This window comes from Propithecus coquereli, unplaced genomic scaffold (assembly GCF_000956105.1).
Source record: "Propithecus coquereli isolate 6110/MARCELLA unplaced genomic scaffold, Pcoq_1.0 Scaffold9, whole genome shotgun sequence".
In the NCBI taxonomy this organism is placed as follows: Eukaryota; Metazoa; Chordata; class Mammalia; order Primates; family Indriidae; genus Propithecus; species Propithecus coquereli.
Window position 1 is genome coordinate 15044549 of NW_012155284.1, and position 16472 is coordinate 15061020.

Sequence of the window (16472 nt, forward strand, 5' to 3'; positions counted from 1 at the left end):
TAAGCTTCTTGTGCAAATTAGATTATATTTCTTGTAACATCGGTTCTTAAAATGCATGATTCTGTATTGACTCAAAAATGAATAATTGAGGTTAGTTCTTCTGCAAAATGCTGCCAAACAGATGTATCTATTATGTTAACACCCTAAACCAGAGGTTGACAAATTGAATTGTACCTCCTGGGCCAAATCTGACCAGTCACCTCTTTTTGTAAATATTTTTGTTGGAACACAGCCATGACCATTTATTTACATATTGTCTATGGCTTCCTTCACACTATAATGCACAGTTGAGTAGTCACAACACAGACCACGTGGCCTGTAAAGCCTAAAATATTTACCATGTGGACGTTTACAGAACAAATTTGCCAACTTCTTCCCTAAATCTAAAAAATATGTGGAAACCTATCTCTATTCAGTTTCCCAAGTACTTTAATATTATCATCATCATTATCATTATTAACTTTGATATCAATAAAGATCTAACCACAGTAATATAAACTACTCTGAATATTTAAATAGAGGGAATTTAATGCAGGGAATTGGTTACATGGAGGAGGGAAGAGGCTGATAAGCCCATAGGTCAGCATCAGCAGGAAGATGGTGCCACTCCTACCAGCAAGGCACAGGAAGGAGGTACTTTCATCAGAACCTGAATACAGGAATCACATAACAGAAACCAGAATCATAGGTGGGAGGGTAGGGAGGATGAAGCTGTTGCCTGAAGTTGGAACCACAAAAAAGATTCTGCTTCTGCCTGAGATGCTGCCTGAGGCAGAGAGAGAATGAAAAAAATTACCTGGCTTCTCCAACTAGTGCCTTCCATTACCTGAACTCCAACCAAAAGTCACCTGACAAAGAAATCTGGGAAATGGAGCTCGCAGGGTTTGTTTCCCTAAAACACAAAGCATAGCAGAAAGGTGAGGGACAACTTGACCCAAGACCAGCAGAGCTGCTAATAGTTATTAAGTTCTATCTTCTGCCAGGTACAGAGCTAAAGATTTATATGAATCCTTACCTACTGGGTAAATACTAGTATAACACCCAATTTATAGAGAAGGCCTAGAAAATTAAGTAAATTGCTCAAGGCCATGAATTAAATAAATGACCAAGTTAGAAAGGAATCCAGGTCTGCCTTACTCCAAAACTCTTGCTTTTAGCCCTTTTGTTTTACAAATGAGAAAAAAGTAGTTTGAGGATATAAGAACTTTGCAGCTATTTAACGTAGGGTTAGGTCTAGAAGCCAGGTTACTCTTATTAGGTTTTTGTACAACTCAACAAAGTTAAAACCTTTCACGCTATTATTGTAGCATTTAGAGAGTGTCCAGAGGAGACTTCCACTTAGAATATGGGGGTGTCCTTGAACTGTGAAACTATTATGAAGCAACCTCTCTGTACCCCAATTTACTTTGTGGTAAAATGAGATTATTAATTTTAACTACCTCATAAGAGTGTTGAGAGGAATTCAGTAGACAGTACCTCTAAAAATCTCTGAAAAGTGGGCTACCATCTGCATTTAGTAAATACTAGCTAGCTATTGCTACTGCTAATCTTTTTGTTACACTGACTCTGAAAGCATTTATTACAGGAAAAGAGTAGATCAGAAATTTTATGAAATGTTATCCAAGTGCTTCATTAAACAATAATATCCTCTTACTGGACATTTTACTTTTCTTCTATTTAGGAGAATCATTAGAAGATACTAAAAAACAGCATTTTTGTTTGGTTTGCCTTTAAGCGAATGGCTCTCGTGATGTTTTAGTTTATTAAATCAAGGGCTTTTTTATGTACCAGTGCTATACATGTGAAATGTCATTTCCTCTTATGCTTCTCTCTTTCATCTAGGATGGACTTTTTCCAACCATTCCCAATATATGACCTTTTCCTTCCTGTCCCCAAAGCTTTACTTGGCTTCATTCATAATAGTCTCCCACTCCCCCAAGTCTTTTTCTTTCTTAACTAGTGCAATTCTTATCCTACTTTGGTACATGCTCAAGATTTTCTTTCTCAACCAATACTTCCCTAGCTAATCAGATGACACATTGATCTTTCACCTATATATAGCACCTATAGACAACTTGTAACATGCTGTCATATACTATTTATATTGCCTTAAATAGTTCTGTAGTTTTCCCGTTTTTGTCTTGTTCCTTTAACTGGATTGAAAGCCATGCTTAAAGAAACTTTTAGGTAGTTTGTGTTTTACAAATGCTTAAGTATTATGTGAAAACTTACAGCTAAAGTTCAAATTATGTGTATTTTTTTTTAAATTGATGATATTTGCTTTAAAAAGTAGTCTTGCTGTGTCGCAAAAGCCACTGACAACTTTGGTCCTTATGTGGGATTCCCTGGAAATAGCTAGAAAAGGAAGAAATTCCTCTAATTTAAAACATCCCAAAGATCCAAAAATTAACAGACTATGAAACAAAAGACCCTTGAAGCATATCCTTCCAACGTGATACACCATGTAGCCTGTGGTAAATGGTTATTTTTCTTTTTTTTTAAAAGGCAAGCAAGAAGAGTAATTTGACAAGAAGAAGAATCATTAGGTTTGGATTGGAGTATCATATTTAAATGTGCCGAAAATATTTTAAAATGCAGGACTCATAAGACAATATGGACCTACTGCCACTATTTTCAGAATCTGAGCCTTTGGACTTAATATGGTAAAGATTTGAAGCATAGTATATAGGAAGTAATGATGACCGCAAAGATATTTGCACATTACACGTTACATTTGTGGTCTATTATTATTGCACATATATTAAAGGGACATCTTTACAATGTCCTGAGCTCAGAAAACTGTACAAAGCAAATGTAGAGATCCAAGGGAAGATAGTAAAAAGTCCTTAAAATGATCTCTGAGAATGCCTGTAACATACTTGTCATTTATTCACAATTAAAAATTTTATCTAATGACACATTCTGTTCTTCCATATTTAATGGGAATGTTTTCTCAGAGTTTCAAAATCATTAACTTTAGTTTTTAAGTACTATAGCTGCAGAACTCTAAAAGATAAGTCAATCGTAGTCATATTACTCAAACACTGTGAGATGTTATAATTCTTGTGAACTTAAAGGTTGAGTTAGGATGACCCTGAGGTATTTGGAATCTAAACCTAGCTAGATTGGCAAGATTTTTCTCTTCAAAAAATTCAAGTAGAAGAAGCATTCCAAACTTTTAAAAACAAATAATCCTCTCTTCACCCTCTCAATATCCTCCCCCCCAACACATCTACATATTTTGGACCATTTAGTATTTTATTTTCTGTGATGTTAATAGATTAAATGTAAATCTTAATAAATCTAATTTCCTTGAATTCAAAGGTGTTTAGCCTTGAGGACTAGCATTTTGCCTAGTTATTCCACATTTAAAATATGGGTTTTTTTGTCATTGCTAGACAGTAAACAGCTATAGCAGTAGGAGTCCAAATCACAATTAATAGTTCTGAATGTCATCTTATAAACCTGCCTCTTGATTCATTAAAATAAAGATCTGGGAATAGCTATGGCAACTGGACCTCAAATATTGTTACCAAAAAGGATTTTATGTTTTAGTTTTTTCATCTGTTTTTAATGTATGTTTATAAGGAGATACCTGATGGATTGATTACAAAGAGGACTATGACATGTATTTGAGTGTAGAGTTATATGGAACTGTCTAACACTTAACTTTGTTTAAATTACTTCTGTAACTAAGATTACAATTCAAACACATCTGTCTGAATACCGATTGTAGAACAGTAAAGCAAATGCCGGAATTGCAGCCTGAGAGTAAGGTAGTGAATTAATATGATGGAGTTCAGGCAATTTTAATTTTAGAGACATTGTTCCTTGGTTTTGGTATTTCCCAACAATCGTACCATTCATGATTTTATTTTATTTTAGCCATGCCCTTTGGGTTCCCGAGATTTTCGAGAGAAACAGTGTGCAGACTTTGACAATATGCCTTTCCGAGGAAAGTATTATAACTGGAAACCCTATACTGGAGGTAATGTATAACCTGGCAGAGCATTCATGCTTGAGAGCTTTGCAAATATAAAAGAGTATATAAATACATAAAACACGCACATACATTCATGCACATACTAGCTAAAATCAGTGTTTGCAAATAAAAGCAGGAAAGTGCCTATAGTACTATAAAGGTCTCATGTTTTAGTTTCCCTATAATGAAGTTTATATATTAGTACAAATTATCACAAATCATTTCTTAAAACCTAATTCTATTTAAAAAGGTACAAAATTCCTAGAAAGGATATCTGCACATCAAAACTGTATAATACTTTGGAATTCTGCTTGAGATTTCTTTGAGTTACATATAAATTACATTATAATCTTTGAATATTTGCAATTATCTCTCTAAAACAAATTATAACAACATAAATCTGGAAAGTCTGTGTTCTTTCTTAGTCAAAAGCCAAGGATATTTCCACAGATTCTTTTTCAGAGTTAGGAAACATTTTTGCTCTTTAATTTGGGCACATATGGAGTATTAATTGTTCAGTAAGCAGAAGGTTTTTTTACACTCCCAAAATACAAACTACAAAATATAAAATTTTGTTGAAATTTTCTCTTGGAAAAATTAGACATACTTTTTAAAAATTTTTATATTATTATTGTTATTACTGACTTAGGGGGTACAAGTACAGTTTTGTTACATGGATTTATTGTGTAGTGGTGAAGTCTGGGCTTTTTGTATAACTATCATCTGTATAGTATATGTAGTGCCCATTAGGTATGAATATACGTTTAAGAAATATTTATTGTTTGTTTTTCTAACATCTTACTTTAAAAATTATCCAGTAGAGCAATATTAAAAGAATTTTACAGTGACAACTGTATATTCACCACCAAGATTGTACCATTAACATTTTACTCTACTTTCTTTATACATGTCTATTCATCTTTCTATTTATTAATCTATCTTATTTTTATATATTTCAAAGTAAATTCATCATTAATATGCTTTCCTCTAAATACTTAAGCATGCATAACATTAACCACAGTTCAATTATTTGTTTACTTTTTTCTTTTGAAGTAAGATTACATACAATGAAATGTACAAATCTTAACTGTACTTTCCCTGACTTTTGACAAATGCAAATACTTGTAAATCCCTATTGAGATATACAACATTACCATTACCTTCAAAATTCTCATGGTCATTGTCTTAGTTCAGACCACTATAACAAATTACCTACCATAAGCTGGGGGGCTTAAAAACTAGAAATTTATTTCTCACAGTTCTGGAGGCTGAAAATATGAGATGAGGGTGCCAACATGGTTGGATTCTGGTGAGGGCCCTCTTCTGGGTTGCAAACTGCCTCTTTCTCATTGTATCCTCACATGGCAGAAAGAGGAGGAAAGTGCTCTCTGGGGTCCCTTTTATAAGGGCAAATATCCCATTCATAACCCTCATGACCTTATTACTTCCCAAAGGCCCCACCTTCACATTGGGGATGAGGATTTCAACGTATGAATTTTGGGGGAACACATTGAGTCCATAAAAGTCATTATAGTCCTTTGCAGTGATTAGCTGCCTCTATCTGCTCCTCCCAAGAAACAACCATTGTTCAGATTTTTTTCCTCACCATACTTTAGTTTCGTCTTTCCAAAACTTCATAAAAATAAAATTATGCCATATACATTCTATGGTGTAAGTCTTCTTTAAGCTTGATGTTTTTGAGATTTATCCACATTGTTGTATATATTAATAGAAAGTAGTTGGTTATATCTGGGTGCAGTGACACGTACCTGTTGTCCCAGCTACTTGAGAGGCTGAGGTGGATTGCTTGAGCCAGGAGTTATGGGCTGTAGTGTGCTATGCTGATTGGGTGTTGGCACTAAGTTTGGCATTAATATTATATCCTTCTGGGGTGAGGGGCCACTAGGTTGCCTAAGGAGGGGTAAACCAGCCCAGGTCAGAAACAGAGGGGGTCCAAACTCCCCTGCTGAACAGTATGTGGATGATGCCTGTGAATAGCCACTGCACTCCAGCCTGGGCACTCTGTGTCTTAAAAAAAAAAAACCATTCCTTTTTATTGCTGAGCACTATTCCATTGTAGTAACAAGTTTGTTTTTTCATTCTGCTATTGATGGACACCTGGGTTGTTTCTAGTTTTTGGCTGTTATGAATAAGCTGCTATGAACAATTGTGTATAATCTTTTTGTGAGCATATGTTTTCATTGCACTTGGGTAAATACTTAGGAATGGAATTGCTGGGCAACAGGGTAGGTGTGAGTTTAGTTTTAAAAGAAACTGCCAGATACTTTTCCAAAGTGATTGTACCATACACTCCCACCAACAATGTATGAGCATTCCATTTGCTACACATCCTTGCCAACATTTGGTGGTTTTAGTCTTCTGGTGAGGATAGAGTGGTGTCTCAATGAAGTTTCAATTTTTCATTTTCTGATGATTAACTATGTTAAGCATATTTGCATGTACTTATTGGCCATTTATGTATCTTCTTTTGTATTGTCTGTTCAGATCTTTCGCCTGTTTTTAAATTGGGTTATTTATCTTCTCAAGTGGTAGTCATTTATCAGATAAGTTTTACAAATATTTTGTCACAGTCCGTGGCTTTCCTGTTATTTTAATGGTGTTTTGGGGTATATATATGTTTTTAATTTTTCAGTTTTTAATTCTAACTTTCTAATAATTTTTCTGGATGGTTATTGTGTTCTGTGTCCTGTCTAAGAAATATTTTCCTACCTAAACTCAAGAAGGTATTTTCTTACAGTTTGTTCTAAAAGCCTTACATTTAGATCTATGATCTCTCTCAAAATAATTTTTAGTATGGTGTGTATTTGTAGTGTATTTATGGATTATCTATTTTGTTTCATAGATCCATTTTTCAATCCTTTGCCAGTACAAAACTGATTTGACTACTGTAACTGTATAGTCTTGAACACAGGTTGTATAAGTTCCACCAACTTTGATCTTTCTTCAAGAGTTCTTCAGATATTCTATCTGCTTTGCATTTCCATATAGATTTTAGAATCAGTTGTTAATGTCTACAGAAAAACCTGCTGGGCTTATGATTTGGGTATTATGTTGAATCCATAGATCAATTGAGGGAGAACTGAGATGTTAATAATACTGAATTTTCCAGTTTATGAGGATGGTATAGCTCTCCATTTATTTATGTCTTCTTTAATTTCTCTCAACTATGTTTTATAGTTTTATGTGGAAGGTTCTGCACATCTGTTATTAAATCTATTCCTGAGTAATTTATGTTTTTGGACACTATCATTAATAAGACTTTTGAAAATTTCATTTTCAATAGTTTTCTCTAGTATGCAAAAGTAAAATTGACTTTTGTATATTAACTTTGTATTCTATGACCTTTCTAAATTCCCATGGTTTAACAGTTATTTTGTAAATGCTTATCATTTTCTTGGTAAATAGTCCTGTTATCTGGAAATAGAGATGATCTATTTCAATCTTTATGCCTTTTATTTCATTTTCTTGCCTTAATGCACTAGATTTGCCCTCCCATATAGTTTATGCATGTATTGTATTTTTTTCTTCTTTATTCTATTAACATGCTGAATGACTTTATAGATTTTATGATCTCAAACTTACCTTGTATTCCCAGGATAAAACCCCATGTGGTGATGATATGTTGTTTCTTATGTGTTATTGGATTTACTTTAATTGCTAATGTTTTATTAAGGATATTTGCATCTATATTCATAAAAGATACTGATTTGTAAGTATTTTTCTTGTGATGTTTTGGGCAAGTTTTGGTATCAGTGGTACTGCAGCTTTCCAAAATAGAATCCTTACTTATTTTGAAAGAGTTTTAGGATGATATTATTTTTTCCTTAGAATACCTCTCACTAGTAAAACCATCAGCCTTGGTATTTTCTTTGTGAAAATGCTTTTTCTTAAAAATTCAGGTCCTTTAATAGATAAAGGGATATTCACATTTTAAAAAAAATTTCTTCTGTTTCACTTTTTGATTTTGTGTCTTTAAGAAATTTATGTTACATCCATGTTGTCCAATTTATTACCATAAAATAGATCATAGCATTCTTTTATCATATTTAACATCTATAAAGTCTGTAATGATATATCCTCTTTCATTTCTGATATTGACAGTTTGTGTTTTCTCTGTTTTTCTTTATCAGTCTTCCTTGGGGTTTATCAATTTTATTAATATTTTCAAAGAACCAAACTCTGGCTTTATTACCTTTCTCTTTAATTTGTCTTTTTTCTAATTTTTAATTTTTGCTCTTTTATTTATTATTTCCTTTTTTATTGTCAGTTCATTTTGCTTTTTGTCATTCCCAGAATTTATTTTGTATTTTTATTTCCTTCAGTTCAAAATATTTTATTCACATTGTGATTTAACCTATGAGTTACTTAGAACTATGTTGTTTTAATTTCCATATATTTGAGATTTTCTAGATATCTTTTTGTTATTCATGTATAATTGAATTTCATTAAGATTAGAGAATATTCTTGGTGAATGTTCTATGTATACTTGAAAATAATGTGTTTTCTGCAGTTATTAGATATATAATGTTCTATAGATATCCATGATGTCAACTTGGCTGAGACTGTTGTTCCATCTTTTTATATTCTTTCTGATTTTTCTGCTCTAGCTCTTCTATCAATTATTGGGAGAGGTGTGTTAAAATCTCCAACTATTTTATGGCTTTGCTTTCTTTTTTTTTTTTGAGACAGAGTCTCACTCTCTTGCCTGGGCTAGAGTGCCGTGGCGTCAGCCTAGCTCACAGCAACCTCAAAGTCCTGGGCTCAAGCGATCCTCCTGCCTCAGCCTCCCGAGTAGCTGGGACTACAGACATGCGCCACCATGCCCGGCTAATTTTTTCTATATATTTTTAGTTGTCCAGCTAATTTCTTTCTATTTTTAGTAGAGATGGGGTCTCGCTCTTGCTCAGGCTGGTTTCGAACTCCTGAGCTCAAACAATCCGCCCGCCTCGGCCTCCCAGAGTGCTAGGATTACAGGTGTGAGCCACCGCGCCCAGCCCTTTGCTTTCTTTTTATGTAAGATTTTGCTTTATGTATTTGAGTCATTTTTATTAGGTGCATATACATTTAAGATCGTTTTGTCTTGGTGCAGGAAAAGTGTCTGAAATAATTCACAGATTTAATAATTACCATCTATTAGATATAATTCTGTACATAGTGAATTAACCCTAAATTTATAATAAGATTTAACATAAGGTAATTGATTAATATGCCCCTTCATTTAGAGAATTATTTTAAATCCCTTCTGAATTAACAACAGTACCTCTTTTGTTTTCAGCTTCATCGAGGTACAATTTACAAAACAAAAATTGTATAAAGTGTACGACATGTTTTGATATACATATATCTTGTGAAATGATTACTATAATCAAGCTAATTAACATATCCATTACCTTACATAGGGATTCTTTTTTGTGTGTGTGATGAGAATACTTAAGATCTATTCTCTTAGCAAATTTCAAGTACATATTATTATTAACTATAATATATTAGATCTACAGAAGTTATTTCTCTTATAACAAAACATTTGCATCTATTGACCAATACCTCCCTATTCCCCCATGTGATCCAACCCCTGATAACCACCCTTCTATTTCTATGAGTTTGACTTTTTTTAAATTCCATATATAAGTGAGGTCATACAGTATTTGTCTTTCTGTCTTATTTCATTTAGCATAATATTCTCTGGGTTCATTCATGTTGTCCCAAATGACAGGCTTTCTTTTTAAAGACTGAATAATATTGCATTATATGTATACACCATAATTTTTTTTATGTACTCATCTGTTAACACACTGGGTTGTTTCCATTTCTTACCTGTTTCCGGATAATGCTGCAATGAACATGAGTAGATATCTTTTCATGATAGTGATTTTATTTTCTTTGGATATATACCCAGAAGTGAGATTACTGGCTCATATGGTCATTCTATTTTTAATTTTTCAAGGAGGCGCCATACTGTTTGCCATAATGGCAGTACCAATTTACATGCGTAGCAACAATGTATACGGGTTTCCTTTTCCCCATATCCTTACCAACACTTGTTATCTTTTGACTTTTTGATAATAGCCATCTTAACAGATGTGAAGTGATATCTCATTATGGTTTTGATTTGCATTTCCCCAATGATTAGAAAAATGTCTATTCATATTCTTTGCCTATTTTTAATCAGGTTATATTTTTTTTACAAGTTCCTTATATGCTTTGGATGTTTACCTCTTATTGGATATATGGTTCACAAATATTTTCTCCCATTCTGTGGGTTGACTTTTCATTTTGTTGCTTGTTCCTTGCTGTGCAGAAACTTTTCAGTTTGATATAGTCCCACTTGTTTATTTTGGTATTTGTTGTCTATGCTTTTGGTGTCATATCCAAGAGAATCATTGCCAAGACCTATGTCTGCGAGCTTTTCCCCTATGTTTTCTTATCATTTTATAGTTTCAGTTCTTACATTTAAGTCATTTGGGTTCTGTCCTTCTTTCTATTAATTGTTGTATCACATTTTTTGATTTGCTGAACTATCCTTGCATTCTCATGATAAATCCTACTTGATCATGATGAATGATTCTTTAATGTTCTGTGTAATTGAGTTTTGCTAGTATTTTATTGAAAAATTCTGCATCTATGTTCATCAGGGATATTGACCTGTAATGTTCTTTTCTGTTAATGCCCTTGTCTGGCTTGGTAGTCAGGGCAATGCTGGCCTCGTAAAATGAATTTGGAAGTGTTCTCTCTTCCACAAATTTTTGAAAGAGTATGAGAAAGACTGGTATTGTTTTGGTATAATTCACCAGCGATGCCATCAGGTTCTGGGCTTTTATTTGTTGAGAGATTTTTGATTACTGATTTAATGTCCTTAATTGTTACTGGTCTGTTCAGATTTTCTATTTTTTCATAATTCAGTCTTGATAGGCTGATTGTTTCTACAACTTTAGTCATATCTTCAGGGTTGGCCAATTTGGATATCCCTGAAGTGTTCATGGTAGTCTCTTATGATCAGTTGTATTTCTGTGGTATCAGTTTTAATGTCTCCTCTTTCATTTCTGATTTTGAGTCTTCTCTCTTTTTTCCCTAGTCTAGCTAAAGATTTGTCTATTTTGTTTACCTTTTCAAAAAACCAATTCTCAGTTTTATTGATCTTTCCTATATTTTTGTGAACAAATCTATTTCATTTATTTGTGCTCTGATCTTTATTTCCTTTCTTCTATTAATTTTGGAGTTAGTTTGTTCTTCTTTTTGTAGTTCCCTGAGATGTAAAGTTAGGTTGTATATTAGAAATCTTTTTTTAAAATGTAGACATTTATCACTATAAACTTCCCTCTTAGAAGTGCTTCAGCAGCATCCTGTAAATTCTGGAATGTTGTGTTTCTATTTTTACTTGTCTTAAGATATTTTTAAATTTACCTTTTGATTTCTTCTTTGACCTGTTGGTTGTTCAGGAGCATGTTGTTTAATTTTCATGTATTTGTGAATTTTCCAGTTTTCCTTCTGTTACTGGTTTCTAGTTTCATACCATCATGGTCAGAAAAATGATTGATATGATTTTGATCTTAAATATGTGAAGACTTGTTTTGTGGCCTAACAAATGATATATCCTGGAGAATTTTCCATGTGTGCCTGAGAGGATATATTTTGATGCTTTTGGATGGAATGTTCTATATATCTTTTAGGTCCATTTCCTCTAAAGTATAGTCCACCTTTTTCCTTTTTGATTTTTTTTGTCTGGATGACCTACCCATTGTTGAAAGTAGGCTATTGAAGTCCTCTATCATTATATTACTGTCTTCTACCCCCAGCATCTCCTAATAATTGCTCTATATATTTAGGTTCTCCAATGTTGGGTACATGTATATTTACAATTGTAAATTGTAATCAATTGATGAATTGACCCCTTTAGCATTATATAGTGACCTTCTTTGTCTCTTGTTACAGTTTTTAACTTATAGTCTATTTTGTCTCATATAAGTATAGCTCCCCCTGCTCTATTTTGGTTTCCATTTGCATGGAGTATCTTTTTTCATCTCTTCACTTTTAGTCTTCTGTGTCCTTAAGTCTGAAGTGTAGGCAGTATATAGTTGGGTCTTGTTTTTTTATTCATTCAAGCCACTCTTGTTTTTTTTATCCATTCCCCCTTCTTTTCATTGGGGAATTTAATCCATTTACATTTAAAATAATTATTGTTAGGTAAGGACTTATTATTGCTATTTTGTTGATTGTTTTTGGCTCTTTAGTAGGTTTTTTGTTCATTTCTTACTCTTGCTGTCTTCATTTGCGATTGGATGATTTTCTGTAATAGTAGTATGCTTTGATTTCTTTCTCTTTCTCTTGTGTGTCTACTACAGGTTTCTCCTTTGTGATTACCATAAGCCTTATGTGAAACATCTTATAGTTATAACAGTCTATTTTAAGCTGTTAATAACTTAACTTCCAACACATACAAAAAATCTACACCTTTAATCTCCCCTATTTTATATTTTTGATGTTATAATTTACAACTTTTTATATTGTGTATCCACATACAAATTAGTGTAGCTGTAATTATTTTTAATATTTTTGTCTTTTAGCTTTTATACTAGAGTTTTAAGTGATTTACATACCTTTATGACAGTATTAGAACATTCTGAATTTGACTATATACTTACCTTTACCAGTGAGTTTTATACTTTCATATATTTTCATGTTACTAATTAGCATCCTTTCGTTTCAGCTTGAAGAACTCCCTTTAGCATTTCTTGTATGGCAGGTCTAGTGGTGATGAACTCCTTCAGCTTTTGTTTATCTGGGAAAGTCTTTCTCTCTCCTTCAGTTATGAAGGACAACTCTGCCAGGTAAAGTATTCTTGGTTGGCAGTTTTTTTTTCTTTCAGCACTCTGAATATACCATCTCACTCTGTCCTGACCTGCAAGGTTTCTGCTGAGAAATCTACTAATAGACCTATAGAGTTCTCTTGAATGTGATGAACCTCTTTTTGCCTGCTTTCAAAATTCTTTGTCTTTGATTTTTGACAATTTGATTATAGTATGTGAAGTCTTCTTTGGGTTGAACCTTATTGGAGACCTCTGAACTTCATGTACTTGGATGTCCATATTTCTCTCCAGATTTGGGAAGTTTTCAGCCATTATTTCTTTAAATAAACCTTATTCCCCTTCCACTCTTTTTTCTGTCTGAGATTCCTATAATGTTAAATTTTAGCTCTCTTTATGGTTTCCCGTAAATCCTATAAGCTTTCTTCATTCCTTTTCCTTTTTTTTTCTTTTTTCCCCTCTTTGACTGAATGTTTTAAAATGACCTTTCTTCAAGTTTATAGATTCTTTCTTCTGCTTAAGTCTACTATTGATGTTCTCTATTTCATTTTTCATTTCATTCATTGTATTCTTCAGCTCCAGAATTTCTGGAGTTTTTTAAAAAATGATTTTTGTCTCTTTGGTGAACTTCCCATTTTGTGTATGTATCGCTTTTCTAATTTCATTGAGTTGTTGATCTGTGTTCTCTTGTAGTTCCCTCAGCTTCCTAAAAACAATTATTTTGAATTCTTTTCAGGTCATTCATAGATCAGCATTCCTTTGATTTAGTTACTAGAATATTATTGTGTTCCTTTGGTGATGTCATGTTTTCTTAAATTGTTTTTATTGCTTGATGTCTTGTAATTGCTGTCTTTGCATTTGGAGAAGTAGTTATCTCCTCTAGTCTTTATTAACTGGCTCCCTGAGAGAAACATCTTCACCAAACAGCCCAGCTAGGGATTCTGAGACTCTCAGACCTTTTCTATGGGTGCACCTACTCCACCCCTCTTGTTCTCTCTTGGGGAAGAATTCATAAGATTATATGCCCTCTCAGGATCCTGCAAAGCTGGGTCAGGTGCTAGGAGCTTCCTGTTTGTTTTACCTAGAATGATGCCCTAAAATGCTTGAACTGTGTGCCTTTTCCCAGTCCTAAAAAGTCAAGGTGGCCGTCTGCATGAAATGCTTACACTCACTGTCCATAAGAACATGCTCGGGCTGCCAACCTAGGGAGTTGGGGAGGTGGGTGATGAGGCACACAGAGTTTTTGTGGTGCCCATGAGCTAGTTGGGGGGGGGGCAATAGGCAAAACATCTCAAGTGGCTCGTGGATGGACTTCCCAATGGAGTTTGCAGAGCACTTAATTGGGTCTTTGGCCTGTCTTCTCTGTTCCCATCCTCTTCCAAGCACTTAGCTATGCCAATCAGTATTCTGGATTACGCAAGAAAGAAGTAGGCCTCTTGGGCATTGTCCCACACAGCTAGAGGAGCCCAGTACTCACACTTTCCCCTGTGGGAGAAATCATGGATTGAGGGGGTGTTTCTTTTTGCTGTGCTGTGCTGCCTTGAGGGAGATGTGATGCAGATAAAGTTAAACTGTTCTTCTTTAACCTCTTCAATGTGGCTGTTCTTGGATTTTTCTCTCCAATGGTGTGCTGGAACTTCTCTGCTGGACTCCTGGACTCCCACAAAGGTACTCCCCTTGTCTGTGGGTAGTTGTCAAAATCAGTGCTTCTGCAGAGAGATGACAGTAGAAAGCTCCTCTTCTGCCACCTTGCTGATGTCACTTAAGTGATACTTCTTATGAAAGCTCATTGTAGCAGGATAAGCTGAACACATCTTCAGCAGTAAACAAAAAAAGAAATTTATTTCCGTTTTTATCATGTAGTGTATTGGGCTAAGGAATACAACCATAGTATTTATATGTTCTACCTATCAAGTATTACCTTATATGATTTATGTTAAAATTGAATAAACAGAAGACTCGGGTTCACTTTTTAAAGCCTGATATGTAAAATGCTGCATTAAATTCCAAAGCATTACAATAAAAAGTCTGAACGGAACTATATAGGGTAGTAATGAAAAAAATCCCAGTAAGATTCATAGAAATTTATAGTAATTTTATTCATGAGACTCTCATAAAAATAAGTAGTTTGATTATCAGTTCAGGGAGAAATTATTTTATTACTTGTTATTTCTGTGCTCAGTATAGCAAAATTTATTATTAACCTAAGCTTAAAAATAACATTCTTAATTATAGAGAAGCTCTATAGCCTGTAACATTGAAAATGGAAAAAAACACGGACTCAGGCCAGAGGTTATAGACTGGTAGTTAAGGGACCAGTTTTTAACTACATGTATATTTTAGCCTCCACAGTAATTTTGAAAAGTTTGAATCAGTTGTCAACACTTAAAAATTGAAAGAATTTACATTGAAAAAATTTAGGTTTTTATCTTCTCTTGAAAAAACAGAATGTCTAACAATAATGGGCCATCTTCTTGCAAGACAACATTCAACTGTAATGGTGATCTCCTTTAGTGGAATGTGCTCTCTCTAATTTATCATCGACTCTACCACTCACTCTGTTTTCCTCTTTTACATACCTTCAACCTGCAGAAACCTGATTTCTAAGAACTTCAGAGACTAGGCAGGTCATTTCATCTGTCTGCTTTATTTTCTTTGTTAGAAATAATCTTCTTGATTTAAAAGAGAAATTTTATCAGTTTAATTAGACAAGGTAAAAGTGTTTTAAAGTTCATGAAATAAAGTTTCAAAAGAATGTATTTTAAGTCATAATTTCAATCAATCATTACATACTTATAAATAGTTGCTTTCTCATATGCTGTGTTAAGTACAATAAATCCACATTTATTGCTATTTTAAATATACTATAAAATTATGATATGTGCTATTTTTAAACATTGCTATTATTTATGCTAATTTTTCACTTCAACCTTAAAAAATAGAAATTTCAATCACAAAATGAAAATGCCCAAGTTATTATTTGCATATATTCACAAATAAAATTATATTGTTTTAATTATTCAAATATAATATTGTATTTAATATTTCTCTTTGATTTATTAATCTCATAAAAATTATTCAAATTCAATGCTGTAATTAATTTCATTTTTGATTTGCTAATCTCATAAGAATTTGTCTTCATGATAAAGCCAAGCTTATGAAATTTTTGATATGTTTAAGGCAGGTACAAATTTAGTTTTATTTTACAATTACCATATCCTTGCTTGTTGTAGCAGAATTTTTGTATCAACTTCAGTAACATATGTAGCAGAAATTCCTCTTCGCTATACAAGGTTTTTATTTCAAGAGTCCTTAAACTTGATTTTCTTGGTTTGTTTTTTAAAATTGTATTTCTTGGCCGGGCGCGGTGGCTCACGCCTGTAATCCTAGCACTCTGGGAGGCTGAGGCGGGTGGATTGGTTGAGCTCAGGAGTTCGAGACCAGCCTGAGCAAGAGCGAGACCCTGTCTCTACTAAAAAAATAGAAAGAAATTAGCTAGACAACTGAAAATATATACAGAGAGAAAAAATTAGCTGAGCATGGTGGCGCATGCTTATAGTCCCAGCTACTCGGGAGGCTGAGGCAGTAAGATTGCTTGAGCCCAGGAGTTTGAGGTTGCTGTGAGCTAGGCTAACGCCACAGCACTCACTCTAGCCAGGGCAACAGAG

The 16472-nt window shown here is 33.6% G+C and overlaps 1 protein-coding gene across 1 annotated transcript in view; it reads left to right on the forward strand.

Moving 5' to 3' along the window:
• The window catches only part of ADAMTS6 (ADAM metallopeptidase with thrombospondin type 1 motif, 6), a 302363-nt gene that overhangs the window by 230748 nt on the left and 55143 nt on the right, over positions 1-16472 (forward strand). Inside the window, exon 14 of the mRNA XM_012664545.1 lies at positions 3886-3988. Within this exon, the coding sequence (XP_012519999.1) occupies positions 3886-3988 (103 nt within the window). The remainder of the gene's footprint in view (positions 1-3885; positions 3989-16472) is intronic.